Genomic DNA, 21314 nt, shown 5'->3' with positions numbered 1-21314 from the left:
TCTTAAATAAATTGTGTTCTTATCTGTCACGCCACCCAGCCCCAAGACATGAATTTCTTTGGAGTAAAAAATTCCTTCCTTGGAAGGAAACTCCCTTTACTACCAAGACCTGCAATTCATGAGTTTAGAAAGAAAGTGAACAGAGTGATGGGAAAGGACTTGTGTGTGTGTGTGTGTGTGTGTGACTTGTCCAAGGTCACACAATAGGGATGTTATAAATTAGAGGTAAGATTTGACTCCAAGGCTTCCTGACTTCAGTACCAACTCCCTACTGAGCTATGCTGTTGTTACCCTTGTACAATAAGCAACAAGTGTACTCCTATTATAAACTAAAGGAATTGGAGCCAAGAGTTGGATTTATCCATCACATAAATCAAGACTCCTGGAATAGGAGTCATATAGATCCCACACCTTTGCTAGTTTTTTTGTTTTTTAAAGCCTTTTGCCAATTTATATTCTCCAGGTAACTACCTCATAAGATTAAAGGGGCAGATTAACTTTTTTTTTTTAACTTTTAGAGGTTGTCAGGACAAGTGTTTGTTCCAAAGTTCTCAGTAGATCACCTTGAAAAGTATTAGGTGCTCTTAATTCAAGTTTTCCTAATGATAAGAATTCTTACCAAAAAGCAACCCTCTAAAAATGAACTTCTAAAGCACATTAACTTAACCTTTCAACCTGAGAGGGTAGAAAGTTCAACAGACAAATATTGCAATGAACCCTGGCAACAAGAAGCTGCATGGCAAGATAGGGCACATAACTTGAAACCTAGCCCTTGTTCTACCATTAATTTGCTGTGTACCTTTGGATAAAGCACTTGATCTTCTGGCTCCCATTTTTTATAAAATGGGGCCATTGAGCTAATTTGAAAGATCCCTTTCAATTCTGACAGTATGTGGTTTAATATGTGCTAATAGAAATAACTGTTTCCTTAATTAGCTTGGTTGTTAGAGCTGGCCTCCCAAGAAAAATATAGTGGTGGCAATGCCTTTCTGAAAAAACCATTAGTGTTTAATTTGTGTTTTGTGAATATAACAAGGATTATGTGATTTATATATATGTTACTTTGATGGAAGAACTTGAAGAATTTTACATATTCTCACTTTTGGGAAATTTCCATATTAAGCTACACTTGGGAATCTGGGATTTATTCTCCGTACTTTATAGAGGGGCATGTGGTAATATAAGATTAGTACAGGGGTTGGAGTTCAAATCTGGAGCCCTGGGTTCCTTCCCTACAGAATCACTGGATATTCTTTTCAAGTTAGTTAATCCTTTTGCATGACTAAAATGGGGATAGATAAGGTTTTATTTTAGTTTTGAAAAAACTGCTGTATAACAAATACAAATATGTCATTTATATAGTTCTAGTTTCTTGAAATAAAAAATTTTCTGTGAAACCTGTAAAAATTTAATTTTGTAAGAATTATACTAAAGAAAATAACCATAGGGATAGTTTGATTTGGGGAATCTATATCTCAGCATGAAATTGTGGAATAATATTAAATATTATTTAAAAGTTAATATCATGTATATGATACTAAATACTATATATCATGTAAAACTTATTTCTCAATTGATAATAACTTACATTTATTTTATAATTTTTATGATAATTTCACATAAATATTTGACCTGTGAACACAATATTATCTAAGTATACTAACAAAATTATTTTGATGAAAAATAGGAATGTTTAGATAAATATGGGCCATATTCAAAGAAAAAGCTTTTCTGTGAAGCATAGTGATAAAGGTTTGGAGAAATAATAATAAAAGACCATCTTGCTAGACAGGCCTGCTTTGTATCTCCTTTGACTTACATTAGTTGCTTTACTTTATCTAGCTTAATGCCTAGTCTCCAGGAGTTAACTGCTTAATAAGGAATACTTAAATCATTAGCTATAGGACTCACCCCTGTTGGACAGTTAACTGTCATCTGATTACCAGATCTCCTCTGAATTAATAAAAGCTCTATACAAATCAGTATAATACAAGACAACACACAGAATAGTAGTCTGAGTAGTTTGTCTATTCAGCAATATTTTATTTGTAATGCAGTTTAAGGAATGTTTAAGAATTCTCGTGAAGTGCCAGGGGTTATAATTATATCTGTAGACTTTTGTGTATTAGTTTTTGTTTCTATTGTTTTTATACTGAGTAGGTAACATGGAGTTTCTTGTTGGCAACTACTCTTCCAGGAAAGAGTTTACCCCCCCTTTCCCCTAGGACTCCCAACCTAGGTCAGAAACCACTTTAAATTCTTCATAGGTGTAGCTATAGAGTTATCAAATTCCTTTTTGCCTTTTACTTGTCTCTTCACTTTTACTACCCTCATTCTTAAATTGTATTATACTTGAGACCTCTTCTTATCCTAAATTTTGGTATTAGAAAATGTAGGAAATATTGCTCATATTTATAATGACTTGTGCTTGAAGTGTTTAGAGAACCTAAAATACCTCTGTGATGATCTCACCAGGGGCACAGCTCCTCCATGGGTAGTATAGAGAACAACTGGTACTATCATCATGCATATCACCTTTTCCAAGTTATTTTCTCTGTCCTCCCCCCATCCCAGTTGCCTCGGGCTGATCATTTAAGTAGTCTGTGTTGGACAATGTTTACTTTTATTGTTATTGTCATACATGACTTTTAAAGTGAGTATTAAGATTTCTCAGTACTTGCAGTTAAATGCAGTCTGTGGTAGATAATACAGTTTGCTTTAAGAGAACCTGGAACATCCAGTCCTATCCTGATCCCATATGGATTCAAGCTTCACTGTAGGCTATTTCCATATACTCTGCCTGGCTGCTCATGGTGCTGACCACCCACCCAGTCTCTCCATTATTACTGGGGCAACTCTTGTCTAAACAATCCACTTTAAGATGCTTCTAAGAGAGAAATGAAAGGATGATAGTTTGAGGTCTTAGTCTAATCTCATCCTTGGCTCTGCAGCATTCTCTGCAGAGAAACCTCATTATCTTCAGTTTTTGATATTTGCTTTTCACTTGTATGTGTCCTTGGGGAAAACAATTCTTAATGAAAAGAATTCTTTTGAATTCATGAGTTGCCCTGGATGGGAGGGCATGAATAGATAATCACTTACTTTGTTGGAGTGAATATCCATATTAATGAGATCACAAACCTATTGAAACACTAAAATAATTCATACTAAAAGAATTTAGAAATGTCAGTAAATGGGGGAATCTGAGCTCAATTTTTCTGACAGTTGAACCAGTGATTTTTTTCTTGTTGCTTATTCACTGAACTTCTACATGCTAATATCATTAGCCACACATTACTTAAGTCTTGGGATTTTGAGGTTATCAGATCCTGTAATTCCTTTCTCTACCACTCTCCCAATTTTTCTTTATGCCCTCTCCTTAGTTATCAGTTGAACTTCCATAAGAGAAGAAACAGATTTTCAAGGCTGGCCAAATAGGTAAGGACAAGAAGACCATCTCATAAACAGGGAATGTCTAAACTGATAAGTAGGAGGAGGAAACAGGTTTGGCAAGATGTCATCAGCTATTAGATTTAGATCTGGAAGAGACCTTAGTAGCCACCTAGCCCAACTCCCTCATTTTATAGATGAGGAAATAAGCCTAGGAAGAGTAATTTTCTCACGGTCACGTAAGGATAATGGTAGACCTCAGATTTGAACCAGAGTCCTCAACAACAAATTCAAAAGAAAAGGAAGACATCAGATGTGAGGGGAAACAAGGAATCAGATTTGGAAAGGGGGATGTGTGCAAGAGGAGTTTCTGATGCTTCGAAGTATGGTCGAGTCATGTAATTGAAGGTTTCACGGTTCCCATTTTCCTGATAACTTCCTGTCTTCTCTCTACCTCCCCAGGAGCCCCACCTAAATGATACTCAAAATGGCTCCACTTGAAGTGTCATTTTCTCCGTATTTCAGAGGCCTCTCCATGAGAAAGGAAGGAGGTGGGCAGGGAAACAGTGAGGTCTCTAGTCAACTCCCAGATTGTAGATGTGAAGCGTCCCAGCCAGTCTGGCTCCCATAGAGCTCCTCCCAGCAGCAACAACAACTTGATTCTGTGAGAACACAATAAAGGACAGTCAGAATTTCTAGGACTGGGATTTCAGCCACAATTCCAAAGGATCATAGTGTTATGCCTCAGTTTCCCTAAATTGTCCTGCCTTAGTTTACCTAAATTGTCCTACCTCAATTCCTTGAACTGTTCTGCCTCAATCCCCCTGGTTGCACCCTTCCCCCTTCTTGAATATTAGGACTGATATAACTTAGGGCTAGCTACTCTAGGGTCATAAACTGTAAATGTTTAATCTCAGATAAGGAAGAGATCTTCTCTTTCAGACATCCTGACTCCTAAGTCTTCCTAAGTTATCAAGAATTTATGGTCCTCACCTCCCAATCTGTCAGAACTGGAGTGATGGTGCCTTCCTGGAAATTCCTGCTCAACAGTGTTCTGACTCCATCCCTTATCTTTGTCACCCCTGATGGCTAAAGCCCTATAAAAATCATTGGAATCTCACATTCAATACTGAATATTTTAAGACTAAAGTATAATTTGGTCCTGGGGGCAAAATGGACTCTGATCTGCCTCCAGACAATCCGTCCCTCTCAGAAATCGAAATAAAATATTAAAAACTCTCTAATCTCTATCTTGCCTCAGTTTCTCCAGCATTACAATAAGTACATAATCCTCAAAACAGTAAGATTCTATTGAGAAAAGAGCTGATTCCTTTCCAGGTCTAAGATAAAGAAATGAAAAGAAAGAATAAAAGGCAGTAACATTAATAATAATCATTGCTCCCAGTGATGAAACACCTCTCTGGATGAGTGGTTCAGAATGTGAAAAACAAAAGTTTTTTGTAGGTGTAGGAAGCAGATCAAGATGATCTAGCAGTGGTCTGTAATGCTTTGATCAACAGGTTACTTACAGGACAAGTGTATCTCTAGTGTACCTCCTCAGGGAAAGAAAGGGCTCCTTATCTGCAGGGTCCTTATTAATTGGTGGGTTGGTCAAGTCCTAGTCATTTTTGACTAGATAAAACAGTCCCAGGAATGTAGTCTCCCTTGGTGTGTGATAAGATTGACAATGGGAACAGGGTTGACTCAGTTAGAACTTGCATCATCCCCAGGGGCTGTACCATATCACCAGCATATAACCCAGGGCCCTTGGAGCCCAGAATAGTGCTGGTTTCAAAAAGGGGTAGATTATTAATAAAGTGGCCTGTGAGGAAAGACTATAAAATAATATTGGTGGAATTTGGGGGGTTTTGCTTTTGTTTTGGGGTTTTGTTTTTGTTTTGTTTTAATAAAGGATATCCTTTGGAATGCCTTCAGAATTTGCAATCCATTCTTTTGAATATCTTTAGTGGTTATAAATTATCATTTGAGGATAATTTTGATTTTTTGAAACAAGAAGTAATATGCAAGCCAAATGGGGTCAGAGAATCAGATATTCAACAACAGTAACAATAAGTTTTTTCCCCCATCTCTAGCATAAGGCATTGTGTAGCATTCACTAAGTAGTAGGAGAAGAATCTTGATCTCTTCTAGGAAAACTCAGATCAAAGACTATTGGCTTTTCAGTGAAGAATGCCTTTCATCTAATTCCCTTAAAATTGTGTAAAAAATACAGTGTGATAATTGTGAGATCAGAAGATCTGGATTCAAATTTTGACTCTGCCACCTGTAAACTATATGGACTTGGGCAAATAATCTCTCTAGGTCCTTTATCTTTAAAATAAGAGCACTAGTCAATGCTGAAAAAATTACCCATGCATCTATCTTGTAAATAAAAAGCTATAATTAAAAAAAAAATAAGAGCATTAAATTTAATGGCCTCTGAGGTCAGAGAACTTGGATTCAAACACAGGTTTTTGGACTCAAAGGCCAGTATGCTTTTCACTGCATCACACTTTGTTCACAGTAAGTTCCTATGAGAGAGTGTGCCATTCACACGCACACATTTTAAGTATCTCCTTTAGCAGAGAATCACAGAACTTCAAAGTTGAAAGGGATCTCCTTGCAGGCCTTGGCAATGTATATAGTAAGGTCTCTATATTAAAAATTAACGTTACCAGTAGTGGTGTTGGTGGTGGTGGTAGGAGTAGCAAGAGTAAAAGCTGACATTTATATCATGCTTTAATGAGCTATTATACTCACAACAGCTCTAGGAGATAGGTGCTATTATTATCCCTATTTTATAGAAGAAGAAACTGAGGCAGGCAAATTAATGATTCATCCAGCTGCCTAAGACCAAATTTGAATTCAGGTCTCCTGACTCTAATTTCAACACTCTTGTCCACTCTGCCAACTAAATTGCTTATACAGTGGGGAAAGCACCGGTCTTAAAGTAGAGACATGTTCAAAAGTCTAAACTCTACCAGCTGTGTGATTCTTCTCAAACAATAAAAATAATTGAGAATCCATTTATAAATATCACTCATCTTACACAACAAATGGGTTCCTTGGGAACACCTGTGGTGTCAGAGTTTTGTACAATTAAACCAAATTTTAAATACACAAGAGAAACTGGATATTTTAAGAGTTTCTAAGGTAAGAATTTTTGTAAATTACAGAATCCTTTGACACAATGAACCATTTTAATTTAACCTTTCGAATCAATTTGTGGTACAATAGAAAAAATACTTTTCTTCTCCTACATCCTACCAATATGAAGACAAATCATTTGGTTTCCTGGTCTCCTCATCAGTAAAATGAATCATTTGAACTAAATCCCTCCTAAAGTTTCTCCCAGCTCTAAATCCTCTGGTTCAGATTTTCACGTACAAATCAAGTTTATAGACTAAAGAAGCACCTAAAATATAAGCCAGCCAGTAGAGGGCAACCTAAACCTAACCTAACCCCAACCCAGCCAACCACAGGATTTCATTGTTCTGAAGGCACCTATTGTACCAAAAATGTAAGAATGTGAAGTTAAGCATTTGGGGATAGGAAAATTTAGATGCACGAGTGACCCCTGATTTTTCTGAGCCCTAAAAGAGAGCTGTCAACACACTTTACAATTCTGAGGAATTCAGGACAGCAAGGGTGATGTTTTTGGAATCAGAGAATCTGAGTTCAAATCTCGACTCTGACACTACCTGTACATGTATAGGCAAATCATCTGACCTCCCTGGGCCTCTTGTTAATGAAAGATCTATCCTGATTTATGATCCTATGTATTGCCAAAATAATCTCTATGAAGATATAAAGAGATATGCACACAATAAATATTTACCGACTTGAATGATTGATGTCATAAGCTAATAAAAAAAGATCATTGCAAGTAGAGGTTGTTTAATTACTTTGTATTTGTATCCCCAGAACCTAGCATAGTGCCTGGAATATAGGAGGTACTAATAAATACTTGTGGACCATTGACTGGTAGGCTGAAAGAGGCTTTTCCCAAATATTAAGAATTAGTATTGAAGAAAAAAGAAAGCAAATACATACATAGATATATATGTATGTATTTATTGTCCCCACCTTTGTCTTTGACTTCACTGTGACCAGAGAGCTCCCGAATCTTGAATTTTCCTGTAAAACATTTTGCCTGTTAGTAGTATTTTTAAAAACTTGCCATGTTACACCAAATTAATATAGAAAAAAAGTGAAAGTCTTCATTTCTTTTTCAAAAATGATTCAAGAGATACTCACTTCTAGAGAAATCAGTACATGCTGGGCCTGAAAAAAAAAAAAAAAAAAGAAAGGGGATGGGAGGGAGAAAGAGAGAGAGACATAATATTAAAGTCATTATGATACACGATTCAAAAGAACAAATTTTGTGTGATGGCCAGACTATGAAGGCCCAGAAAATGGGAAGTAAAGGAATAAGTCCTAAAGAAAAAAATGTACTGGATTCTGGGGAAGATTGATAGATTCAAATTTCAAGGATTTGGGTTCAGATCCTGCCTTTCTGTTACTTACTCCCTTTGTGACAGCCTCCATCTTCTTATCTTTTAAATGAGAGAATTGGATTACGAGCTTTAAATTTATGATTTTAAAAGTAGGAGGTAAAAGATCTTTATGGATTTGACATTCAAAGTGATCTGTCTCTTGCCTTTGACCCTGTGATCTTGTCAGAGTTGTGACTGAAATGCTAAGATACTTTCTGATACCCCCCAGGTCAATATGCGGTTGTACCCCCATACATATTTTGTGTTTGTTAAAGATTTCTTGGGGAAGTAAAGTGCTTGGGAAACAAACAGCATGGGTGATTAAAAAAAAAAAAAAAAACCTATAGTTATCAAGCACCAGGAAGGCATTAATTTAGTTCTTTATGAAGTGTTTTAACATCAAGATTTGACTGTGTTAAGGACTCAGTAGCCAGCTACCCAAGGATTTTGTGGAAGGATACCTGATGACTTACCTTTTCTTCAGGACAAGGAGAGATCCAGGATTTGCATTTACTTGTGACATCTCCAAGGGGAGCTTCCTTGCCATTGTAGATGTAAACTCGGCCATCCTCCCCACCGAGAAGCCCAGCTGTTAAGTCCCCTGTTCTCAGAGGGGCTGATATGATGATCTCATCTGTAAGCATTAAACACAAGAGGGAGATGGCTCAATAAATTGATAAACATTTATTAAGTGCCTACTATGTGTCAGATATTATGCTAAATGCTGGGGATATTCCTGAAGGAACTCACAGTCTAATGGAGGAAACAACATGCAAACAAATATATACAAGGCAAACTATACACTGTATAAATAGGAAATAATTAACAGAGGGAAGGTAGTAGAATTAAGAGAGGTTGGGGAAGACTTCCTATAGAAGATGGGGTTTTAGTTCAGACTTTTAAAAAACCAAGGAGGTCAATAATCAGAGCAGAAGAGGGGGAATGTTACAGACAAGAGACAGCTAGAAAAAATGCCAAGAGTAGAGAGATGGACTTTTTTTTATTCTTAGAATATCCAAAAAGCCAGTATCACTAGATGGAAGAGTACTTGTCAGGGAATAAAGTGTAAGGAAATTGGAGAGAATAGGAGGAGGTTATTGTGAAGGGCTTAGAAATAGAGCATTTTATATTTGATGCTTGAAGAAATAGGGACCACTGGATTTTACTGAGGGAGGAAAGGGGGAGAAGGCATTAACATGATCAGATCTGCAATAACTTTACTGGCTAACTGGAGGATAGAATGGAGGAGGGAGAGACTTGAGACAAGCAGCAGGCAATTGCAATACAGACATGAAGTGATAAGATGCATTAAATTGGTTGCAGTATCAGAGGAGAGAATAGGGCAAATTGAGGAATGTCACAAAGGTGAAATCGTCCCTGGCAAAAGATTGGATATGAAAGTGAGAGAGATAAGTGAGGAATCCTAGTTTGAGTCTGAGGACCCAGGAGGATAGTGTTGGAAAGGTGAGGAGTTAGGAAAAAGGAGTTAGGAGGATCTGTTTTGGATCCTCTTAATTTCCTTTCCCCAATATACTTCCTATCCTTCCTTGAAATCATCTACACCAACTTTAGCTTGACTAAAATAGATGTTCTTTTCCCATTTCATTATTCATCATCAGTTAATAGAGTGGAGATTCTGGACATGACCACAAGGAGGACAAGTCACTCTTTTTATACATCTCAGTTTGGGTTTATTAGGTTCAGAATTGTCATCCAGAGGTCCTTAACATTACCTGGGTGGACCTTGAGCAAATCACCATCTCTGAGCATGAATTTTCTTCCGTCTGAGCTCAGGTGGGGACCTCTATTGGGGAACTGAGTGAAGGAATAAGACTCCTTGGCTGAAGTTTGTTTCCCTTCTTACCTAATCCATCACTGTCCAGGTCACTTAAGTGCACCAGTCCTCCAAAGCGAGAGAAATGCCTGTCCCCACTGAAGGTGCTAAGCAGAGAGGGCCCTGTCTCATTTGTCAAGTCATATACCCTTGTGCTGCCTCCCTGGTGCAGGGTCATGGATAAGAATGCCATTTTGGACACGTCGTCTGAAACAATACAAAACAATGAAAATGGAACAACTTACAGAGTATCAGAGTTAGGCTTAAGACATCACATATTATTATTATTATTATTTTCCCTGAGGCAATTGGGGTTAAGTGACTTGCCCAGGGTCATACAGCTAGGAAGTATTAAGTGTCTGAAACCAGATTTGAACTCCAGTCCTCCTGACTTCAGGGCTGGTAGTCTATATATTGAGCCACCTAGCTACCCCTAGACATCACATATTATGAAATAGAGCAAAGGATTTTAAATTTGGGAAAAATCTTAATTAACCATCTGGTCTAATCTGCCATCCAGTGCAAAAATCCTTTCTATAATATCCCTTACAGACATTTCTTGAATCTCTCAAATGACAGATACTACTTTATGAGGCAACTATTCTATTACTAGAAAGTTCTAGTTTTTAGAAAATTCTAAATTGACTTTTACTACAAGATATAAATATTTGATAAACACACTGATACCCCCATTTATTCAACAGTTGAGCTTCCTGCCACCTCAATAATCCAAAAAGGTATAAATCTAAAACACGAACAAAGAAGACCTTTGAGTGACAAGAAAAAAAAGACAGTTGTCATTTAATTGCAGATAAATTCAGATTTATTTTGCTTGAACATTTTTGTGCTACCATTATGATTAGTATTCTAGCAATACTCTTGGATATTGTAAGACTAGGATGCTTATTTCCTGGTTTCTTAGACAAAGATTGAAATTACTTTCAAGCCCTTAACCTCAGAGCTACTGACTTAGTACTCTATATAGAATTAATATAACTTATTCACTAAGCTTGATTTTTATGATTTTCTTGGGTAGCCTACAAAACTGCCTTAGTTTACAGCACATTAGAAACTTCCTTGAAAAAGCCATCTGCATTCAGAGAGAAGTATGAAGACTGAATGTGGATCAAAGCATAGTATTTTCACTTTTTTTGTTGTTGGCTTTTTTGTATGGTTTTTCTTCTTTTGATCTGATTTTTCTTGTATAACATGACAAATTTGGAAATATATTTAAAAGGTTGTATAATCTATATCAGATTGCTTGCTATGTTGGGAAAGAGGAAGATAAGGGAGGGGCAGAAAAAATTTGGAATACAAAATCTAATAAAAATGAATGTTGAAAAATATCTTTATATGTATTTAGAAAAAATGAGAGAGAAAAAAAAGAAACTTTCTTCTTGAAAACAAGCCCCAGAAGAGCAGCAAGAAATGATTATTTATAAAGAGGAACAAAAAATACTAACAAGAAAAGCACAGCAACTTGGGGCCACTTAGCATCGGAGCAAACAGACTCAGAAAAGAACACAGATGAGATCATTGTTTTACAGTTTAACTTTAGTAATGGATATTGAGAAAGATAGTATTTGTTATACTCTGTTTACTAATGCATGGAAGTATGTAGAAAGCTTAACTATGAAAGGTGGTTAAAATTATTTTTTTAAAAAGTATCAATGCCTTAAGAGAGAGTTCAGTTATCTGAAAAATTCCCTTATTTGGAACACCTCATTCTCAGTGTCATCAAATAAATATTGCCTTACTATGCACAAGGAGCTTCTAGGTGATGCAATGGATAGAATGCTTGCTGGGCTTAAAGTCAGGAAAATTCTTCTTTTTTGAGTACAAATCTAGCCTCACACACTTACTAGTTGTATGACCCTGGGCAATTCACTTAACCTTGCTTGCTTCAGTTTCCTCATCTGAAAAATGAGCTAGAAAAGGAAATGGCAAATCAGTACAGCATCAGTGCTAAGAAAACCCTAAATGGGGTCACAAAGAGTTGGACACAACTACGATTATTCGCCACACTAGGGAACATGTGTTAGAGTTAGAGTTCAGCATTTCTATAATGTGATTTTAATAATTTCAGAATAATCCTACTCAAGTGGAATATTTTTTATTATCAAGATAACAAATCATATTAATTTATAACTCACAAGATAGTTACATTTTTGAAATATGTAGTATCCTCTATACCAACAGGGGCTTCATTTATATTAGTGCTAAAACTAGAGATGGAGGGAATAGTGACATTGGGATCTCAAGGTTTCAAGCTGAAAGGAACCTTAGAAGTCATCTAGTCCAAACATCTTATTTCACAGATAAAGAACATGAGATTCACGGAAATTAAATTGTTTGCCTAAGGCTAGATAGCAAAAATGGTAGAGTCAGTGTTCAAACAAGGCATTTTAACAACAAATACAGTATTTTCTTTTTTTCCCCTTATTTATATCATGAATACTCAATGTATTTATTAGTAAAAAAAAAAAAAAAAAAAAAAAAAATTTAAAGACTCAAAGAATTCCAGCACTAGAAGATCTTAGTGATCAACTAGAATCAACTTCCCTCCCTCCAGTATTCTTTCCAATACATATGTGCATGTCTCCTCTGACTCTTCACTAATTTAAGCCTAGGACAGTAATTTTTGTAGTAAAATAGCACTGGATTCAAGATGAGGTGACAGGCTCAGATTCCTGCTCTGACATTTAGCAGCAATATGATCATGGATTCTCTGAGACTAAATCTTCTCATCTATAAAATGGGAAACTACTCAACTCCCAAGACTACCATGAGGAAAATATTTTGTAAATCTGAAGCATTATAGAGAAGTGTACTGTTATTATTATTATAGCACTCAAGGAAATTGTGGATGGCTCAAAAACAAAATGAATTCAAATCCACTTTAATTTTTAAAATAAACAATTAAATTACACTATATAAATTTATTAAACTGCATAGTATTTAAAGACGCGTGTTTCAGAGAAAAGTGAAGGTTGCAAAATAAAGCAATAATAGGATACTGAAACATTTTTTAAAAGTTAGGAATCGCTTCTTTTGACTCCGAGGTGAGAATTCCAACAGAGTCAAAATGTTGCAATGTAAGTACATTTTTTAATGGTATAATTCTGTTTTGACAATAATTCTCAGAAAAAAAAGTCATTTATAAGACCCATTGACTCTTATGGATTAATCTTCCTCCTAGAAGGGAATGAAATAATTTGTCTCAGAAGCAAGCACCAGTGCTCAGGATCTGCTAACAAGGCCCTCCACTCTAAAAGATGACCTATTCCTTATAAATGCTGAGTTTTTAAAATCTTAATTCTGTGGGTCCAAAGGGCTATCTTATTAACAGGAAGCATTATTAAGTGATGCTGACATACCACGAGTTGGGGCACCAACCAGCAGCACTTGTCTTAGGGTTCCATTGACTTTCACAACGCCACTTGAGAGTGAGGTGCCCAGTTTTCCCATTGCCTGAAAAAATGCAATACTGTCAATATGGAATGGTTCTATACTAACAGAGCATACCGTGGCCAATCTCCTTGTAGGGAATCTCCTACCTCATCTCCAGAAATTGTAAACCAACTTTGTCTACTCGGTGGGTAATAGCCATAGACCTTTCCAATGCTTTGTTTCTCATCACGGATGTAGAACACGCTGTCTAACCTGGAACAAATCATACTATTCTCAGCAATTCAGCCACTTCCAGGCAGAGGCATCTCTAGGGTAACTGATTCCCCAGAGGATTCAGTTAAGATTATTTCTGAACTAAATGTGAAAGAAGAGAAGGCAGCTAGAAATGCATGCATACCCCGCCTCCCCTGCACCCTTATAAACTTAACTGCCAGGGGACAGCAGAGATACAAAGCCACACAGGTGTAACCTGCACAGGTGGGGTGTGAACGTACAAGGTTCAGCACCCTTTCTACTACCCATTTTGTTTCCAGGTAAAAAAGCCCTCAAACTAAACCCCTAAAATGGTTTCTACTTTTAACAATCTATCAAATGTAAATTCTACAAGATCCCTTTTAAAAGTACTGAGTTTGCTTACACCTACAAATCTAAGAAGCAATGTTCAGTTTTATAAGCTTAAACTGGAACGCCGTGCCTAGAATTCAAGATCAGAACTTACCCACTCACATTCTTCCAGGTTGGACTCCCAACTAATAACAAGGTTCTGTTCTTTAAGCTGAGACTATGAATTGAATATCCAAACCAGCCATAGTCATCTTTCCCCTTTATCATCCAATTAGCTTCCTCAACATTCAGTTGATCTGGAAGACAACAGCAGTCATCTTCATTAGGAGGTTGTGATAATCTATAAATCTGGAGGTTCCAAAGTTTGGCAAGTCTCAAAGATTTCATTTGTGGGCAGAGGTCTTTTACACTCTTCAAGTCACTATGGCCCTCACAATTTGTATTAAGGAATAAAATGTGTGGTCATGTTGCCAGGACTGAAAAACAATTATAACTGCTTTTCTAGACACTGTATAGTATTTCACTTCATAGCCTAGTGAAGTCTTTGTTAGAATGCTACTTGCTTAATTCCCATTTCATTTAAGTACATGGTAAGAGAAGATGGTTACCCTTTTCAGTTATATCTGAAAGCTAATATCACTTTGACCCTTTGGATACATCATGTCCTTTATATTGTCTGAATTTATCTGTATCACCAGCTTAAGGCAATGATATGACCTCTTCACCAATGGGGGAAATAAAATAAATGCATAAGAAGATGCAAACAGAAGATTGGACAAGCCTACAATAAACATCACCTTTGTGTTTTTAAATGGATTTATTTAATATGCTTCCCCAGTTATACTCAAAACAAATTTTTTTAAACATTTGTTTTTAAGATTTTTGAGTTCTAGATTCACTCCCTTATCCCCACCCACAATTAAGAAACCACATGTGAAGTTAAAGCATCACCTTTGACATTTTGTTTGGAATCCGAATAGAATGCAGCCACAATCCCCCTTTGCTTCCCTCCACTGGGTGCATAGGGTGACCCAACCACCAGGTCAGGAGCACCATCTCCATTAATATCTGCTGCCAAAAGCGTCCAGCCAAGGTTACAATATGTGTCCTAAAAAGAAAACCTCTTTAACATACGTAGAAATTCTTGGGGTCTACAGAGTTCTTTATAATTGAAGGAGCCCCACAAATCTGGCCACAATGGCCAAACACACTTTAATGGTCCAAGTATCCGGGGTTTTATCAGTTATCCATATCCCTTTGCTGAAAGGAAGGTTTCAACTCCTCTACATCCTCCACCGGATACAGATTTCAACCCCTCTATACCTTAACAAATGATCTCGATGAATTGCTGTGGCCAAACAATCACTGCTCTGCACCCAAGGTTTCAAGTCTGAAACCCAAGCTGGGGGTCCCCAAGTTTAACTAGGCTGACCTTTGAAAAGCAAACATACAATTCATCAGCTGATCCATATTTGAAGCCTTTCCAGCTTAGAAGGTAGGACCACTTGAGATCTTGCTTTATGGGTAGAGCCTAAAATAACTCAGAATCATCTCCCTAACCCAAAGAGACATTGGTGGAAGACCAAGTGCAGATGGCAAAGATGCATTAGGAGTAGGTGGACATACCTTGCACAAAATGGTGACATTTGGTTTAGAAGATATTTTTCCTTTTCTGGTACCAAAAAAGACATACACTGCTCCCTAGATAATGACCAAAAAATGGATCAGAAGCAGTATCATATAGATTTCAAAAACAGCAATAGCTTATAGCAATAGATTCATGAGGGTTAACCCTTACAGAGTGCTTTATATACATTATCTCATTTAATAATAATAACATTTGATAAATGTATCTTGTCTACAAGTTGTCTCCCCAATAGAAAGTGAGCTCCCTGAATGATAAAATTATTTTGACCTTTCTTTCTTTGTATTCATAGGCATAACCCAGTGCCAGACACATAACAGGCCCTTAATAAATGCAGATGGATTGATTAAACGATATAAAAGAAAAAGATTTGTGTGTTTAATAATTTTTGTGTGTCTTTTATAGGGCCTGAAGGATGTTGAATAACAATTAATAATAATTATTGATGCCTGAGAAAGATCTAGTTCTTGTAGCAGTTTAGTGTCTTCTCTCACAAACTTACAATGCTCTAATCATTTCCCAAAATTAGGGACATCAGTTCCCTTAGGATAAAAAATTAAAGTCAACAGGGAGAAGGCTGCCTAAGGAACTCCTATCAATCATCAGGCTCATCTCATCTCTCAGCACCTCCAAGATACCCTTCCTAATGATTCTGGCCCTCCAGGATCTGTCTCCTTCTGGAACTTGTAATATAGTGCTTGTGCCACTCGGATGACACTTTTCATATACTATCTTGTGGCATCTTGTTGCTGCCTTGGAAGTGAACTGCATGATGCACTTGCTCCTCTCCAATTGTCCTGAGTTTGCCAACAAAACTCTTAACTGCCTGGAGAGCTAAGACCATGTATTATGTTTCCTCTATATTCTCATGGTATTTAACATTGTAGGATAATGATGAAAAGAAGGGCCATCATACTACTATGTGAAGATTATAAACATCAGAATCTAACTGACGATCCCTGGACTTTTTAATTCCCTACTTCCCCTCAGAAATGAAGAAAGGAATGGGGGTAGGATGAGGAGAAAGGACAGAAAATAAGTCTCCTAGGTCAAAGTAACCTTACATTGTAAGTGAGTTTCTCAGCTCCCACCGAGGGGGCTCCCACTGCTAGGTCAGGCAGCCCATCCTTGTTGAAATCCAATACTGCCACGGAAGACCCAAAACGACCTGAGGGCTGAAGGATTAAATATTATTTCCCGTTTGCTAAGTCATAATCTTTCAAAGAAAAAAAGAAAGACCTTTTGCTTTATGCTGGTTTCCCAAGTAACATTTTTGGAATGTCTCCTGCTATGATGAAGGCACAGGATCCCTGGAAACAGGGGAGCAGCAAATAAAGACCTTCCTGTTGCTTCTGAAGTTTTTAGAATATAATGTGGCTCATAGTTTCAGAAAGAATCACACACTGTGCTAGAGTAATATAACTAGATATCAGATAGTTCATGAATAGTTGGGGGGGTTCCCAATAATTTCCACTATTAGGATCAAAGTTAGAAGGAACCTTAAAAGTCACCTTGTCTATCCCCTTCATCTTACAAATGAGAAAATTGAGGTTCAGGGAAATAAAGGGAAGTGCCCTGAGTCATATAAATACTTTTTGAATCTAGGTCCTCACACTCCAGAACCAATGCTCTTTTTCATTGAATTTTAGTCTAAAACCAAAGACTCAGAGACTTAAGATATTTTTATAAAGGATCTCAAAGATCAATGTAGATGTAGAATTTATTTTAAATTTTTAATTAATGAATATTAATGAATAAATGAAATAAAATAAGTATTTCCATAACATAGTATGAAAAACAAGATTGCACATGAAATTGAAAATATATTATATATAATTTGAAATTCCTTTTAAATATATAATAAAGTTTGCCATGTGAATTTCTTTTTTTTTCTTCTCTCCCTAAAAATGGATATCATTACACATGAATTTACATATATGTGTGTGTGTGTGTATATATATGTATATATACACACACATACATATACACACATATATATTTATATTTTATGTAAAGTTATTCTAAACATACGCCTATTTATCCGTTCTTTTTCTGGATATAAATACTGTCTTTCTTCATATAGCCTATATAGGCAATTTGGGTATTTATAATAGTCAAAATGACTTATTCATTCAAATTCATTCTTAAAAAAATATTGTTGTTACTATATACAATGTTCTCTTAGTTCTACTCATTTTGCTCTTCATTATTTTGTGCAAGCTTTTCTAAAATCATCAAACTCATCATTTCTTACAGCCTAATAGTATTCCATCACGTGTTCAGTCATTCTCCAATTTATTGGCAACCCTGCAATTTCCAGTTCTTTGCCTCTACACTTATGGAACATATAGGTTCTTTTCCTTTTTCCCTAATCATATTTGAAAATAGATCTAGTAATGGTATTGCTGGTTCAAAGGGTATAGTTTAATAATTGTTTAATACAGTTTAACAAAAAATATAGTTTAATAATTTCTAGGCATAGAAGTGGAAGCAACCCTTGAGATAATCTACTCTAGTCCTAGCTAAAAATAGTTTTTACAATTTAGAATAAATTTTCATTATAATTTAAAATGTGAAAACCAAACAAAAGGCTGTGGGCTGGATTCAGCACTCAGTTAGTAGTGTGCCAACTCCTGATCTAAATTAACTTCTTACTTTACAAATATGGAAACTGAATTTCAAAGTAATGAAATCCAACTGGAATTCAAACCTGGGACTTCCAGAACCAAGCCCAATCTTCTTTTCACTACACCATATTAGCCTTGACTATGTATAGGACAACACATTGTCAATAGCATAACCCCCTTACTTCTACAAGCATATTTATTACTTATTAAGTAACCTTCACTACACTCTTGACTTTTTTCTCTTCCACTATTTTTGTAGGTGGGAACCTGATAAGAGAATTTTCCTGAACCACTGGAAAATACAAAGCAAGGCAAAGACAGACAGAGAGACGACTAATGTTCAGAGCTCTAAAGGCTTGTTTCCCTGCCAGCCCTCAATATTTCAATGGATCAATGATCCTTTCAACCCCCAATCATGAGAATATCCTCTCATCCTATATAACTTTTCTACATGTCCCCAGCAGCCTTATTATTAAATCATTAATGAGTGCTTTTTTCAGACTCTTCTGAAAGTTAACTAAGCATCCCCAGAGGTATCTGAATTCTGATCTTGGAATCATCATTTTCATCATCATCATCATCATCATCATCATCTGTTAAAATGGAGCTTACAGTTCATCTAGGAATCATGTACAGTTGAAAGAACATTTTGATCCAGCAGACCTGGGTCCAAATCCTATCTTTGACACATACATAGAACCTCCCTGGGTTTGCTCACCTATAAGATGATGATCACAAGATTCAGCTATGACTTCATTTCACAGCTCAGAGGGTTTCAGAGATAATTAGTAGCAAAGCTGAAAGACCCAGACACCCAGGTCTGTGTTCTTTCCACTAGTCCATGCTGGTCTTCAAGATACCATTTAATAAAAATTTTAAAACAGTAATAATAACTACCATTCTATTTAAAGTACTACTTCTGTAGACTTACTCACTTGGGTAAGTAATTATTCCTATTCCCAAAAAACATACACAGTGAATGATTCTGTTTGGTAAAACATTGTGATAAACAGATTGAGAGGCTTCTGGAGAGGTGAGTAATGAGCAGCAAACAGGAGTGGGTGGAATTATTTAGAAACTTTTTTTTCAAACTCTGTGGGAGTTATAAAAAAAAAAAAGTAAAAAAGGACTATGTTGGTAGTGAGAAAACTTGGAAGTAAATTCTAGCTTAGCCATTTGAAGTGTGAATTTAAGCAAATTAATTTCTTCCCTGAACCTCAATTTCCTCATCTGTGAAATTTAGAGGTTAAACTAGATACCCTCTACATTCTCTTTCAACTCCCACAATACTGTGATGGGCTATTTACAATACTGTGTTCATGGATCTACCCAAAACACAGAAATTGGCAAAAATGAACTTCCCTTTCTGTCTTATGTAATGGTGGAGTCTTGTCATTTAACTATGCAAAGTTCACTCCTGTCTATTATTTTTTTCCTTCTCCTTTTCCTTCAATTACATGAAGTATATGTCATACATTAGTGTTGTTTCGACTTTACAGATGAATACTAAAACACAAAAAAAATTAAGTGGTTTGCCTGATGCCCATAAGCAGTTAATGGCAGAATCAGAGCAAGAACTTACCAGTCTCAATACAATTTTTCAAATCACAACATTAAAATTGTTGTCCAACAGAAAAAATAATGTCATAAGCTAACAGGTTGCCTCAAGTGACCTCGTATAAGTCAATTAACACTGCATTTATTTATAAATAAATTACCACTGCCTTTTTTCATGGCAGCCATAAGGGCCAGAGTCCTAACCTGCAAGTCTGTGGCCCTAGAGAAAGTATCATGAGAAGTGACTAAAACACAAAGAATAGAAGTTGCTTTTTAAATCAACTTGTAAAGATCAATTGAGCTAAGTTGGAAGGACCCTAGGACATTTGGAAGTTATTACTAGGGAGACTGATGCCAGAGAAAGAACAGAATAGAACCAATAGCAACAGTTCCCAAGTTTTTTGGTCTTAGGACTTTACATTGTTAAAAGTTAATTCAAAAGATTTTATATGGATTATGTCCATCAATATTTACTGAACTGGAAACTAAACATCTTGGTACTGTGATAAAAGCAGTTTTTATCTTCTGCAGACTACCTGAAAGAGTCTTGGAGACCAGCCTGGGATTCTTTGAGATCACTGACATACAATATGGTCATTTACAACAAAGAAGGAAAGAACACACCATCTGTTAAATTTCCTATTTTTAATCATTATTCTTGCTAACTAGTTAAGATCCTTATTTCTATCTTTTGGATGAATAAAAATGTATGTGCACCTTTTAAACTTCATTATTCTGGAGGAAATTGCTAGTTGCCTAATACTAGCCAGTATAATGAATACTAGCCAGGATAATGAATGATTCGATAAGAATTAAGATTTAAACTGTCTATACGTGGGCTTCTGGCATAGTTAGTCTCTATTTTAGTCCTAGGGTGAAGATATTTTTAAAAAAAAATTTTTTTAAAGCTGGACTCCCTCTTAAAACTCAGAGTGATTTTTTTCATTAAATATATATCATGCCCTATTTAAACAATTAAGACATTTAAAGAATCTTGAGAAGTTTGCCAAAACTAACATATATATTAATGTGATTACAGGTTTTAGGTAATGAATTATTATCCAATAAAACACATGCAGCATTTTTTAAAGAAAAAATATTGAATTGGAATCACACCTGAAAGCCCTCTAGAATTACATGTGCTTCTTTGTCCAAATCCAAGTCTACGGGAGGCAAACCTATAGCATTGCTGTAGATGAGATATACTCGTCCCACCTGAATATGGCCTGATCTGCTATAACCTGGTGCTCCTACCACCAGATCCTCATGGCCATCCTGGTTGAGGTCTGCTGAAGTCATTGACCTGTACAGCAAAAGAGATTATCAGTTATAACACAGGAAGTTTCTGATTTAGGCAAAACACTTTCTTCCTTGTTTCTTTCCTCTGGTGGACTTCTTCCAAGGCTTCTAACTTAATAAAGTCTAGTGTTTAAGGAGCTGGACTTAAAGTCAGGAAGACCTAAGTTTATGAATCACCTTTGGTATATATTAGTTGTGTGACACCATGAGAAATTTACAACCTTTTGGTGCCCCAGACAAATCTCAAAGATTATAAATGATAGATGGTTTGTTTAGATCATCCAGCATCAGAGAAGAGTTTCCTTGCCAAGATTCCTTACATCAATGAGATCCCATGTCCATACTTGTGGGAGAGATGGAAAGGGTTGAGAGGAAAATGAGTACTACTTAAAGTAATTAGAAACAACTATCATCATGGCTACATTGGAGAGCTTTAAATTATTATCAACCTAAGATCTGCTCACTCTAAAAACAAGGATTCTTAACTTTTT

At 36.2% G+C, this 21314-nt stretch overlaps 1 protein-coding gene across 2 annotated transcripts in view; it reads right to left on the bottom strand.

Moving 5' to 3' along the window:
* Window positions 1–2019: 2019 nt before the first annotated feature.
* GPLD1 (glycosylphosphatidylinositol specific phospholipase D1) overlaps window positions 2020–21314 on the bottom strand; it is a 61213-nt gene continuing 41918 nt past the window's right edge. For both annotated transcript variants that reach the window (XM_031946779.1, XM_003760134.4), the window contains 12 exons: window positions 20641–20827; window positions 16405–16515; window positions 15322–15396; window positions 14647–14803; window positions 13850–13991; window positions 13278–13383; window positions 13098–13191; window positions 9751–9927; window positions 8360–8520; window positions 7648–7674; window positions 7477–7527; window positions 2020–4052 (listed from right to left, as the gene is read on the bottom strand). In XM_031946779.1, the coding sequence (XP_031802639.1) occupies window positions 3966–4052; window positions 7477–7527; window positions 7648–7674; window positions 8360–8520; window positions 9751–9927; window positions 13098–13191; window positions 13278–13383; window positions 13850–13991; window positions 14647–14803; window positions 15322–15396; window positions 16405–16515; window positions 20641–20827 (1375 nt within the window). In that variant the 3' untranslated portion in view covers window positions 2020–3965. The remainder of the gene's footprint in view (window positions 4053–7476; window positions 7528–7647; window positions 7675–8359; window positions 8521–9750; window positions 9928–13097; window positions 13192–13277; window positions 13384–13849; window positions 13992–14646; window positions 14804–15321; window positions 15397–16404; window positions 16516–20640; window positions 20828–21314) is intronic.

This window comes from Sarcophilus harrisii, chromosome 1 (genome assembly GCF_902635505.1).
Source record: "Sarcophilus harrisii chromosome 1, mSarHar1.11, whole genome shotgun sequence".
Lineage (NCBI taxonomy): Eukaryota > Metazoa > Chordata > Mammalia > Dasyuromorphia > Dasyuridae > Sarcophilus > Sarcophilus harrisii.
Note: the sequence above shows the minus strand (reverse complement) of the source record. Positions and strands in the feature narration are given on the sequence as shown.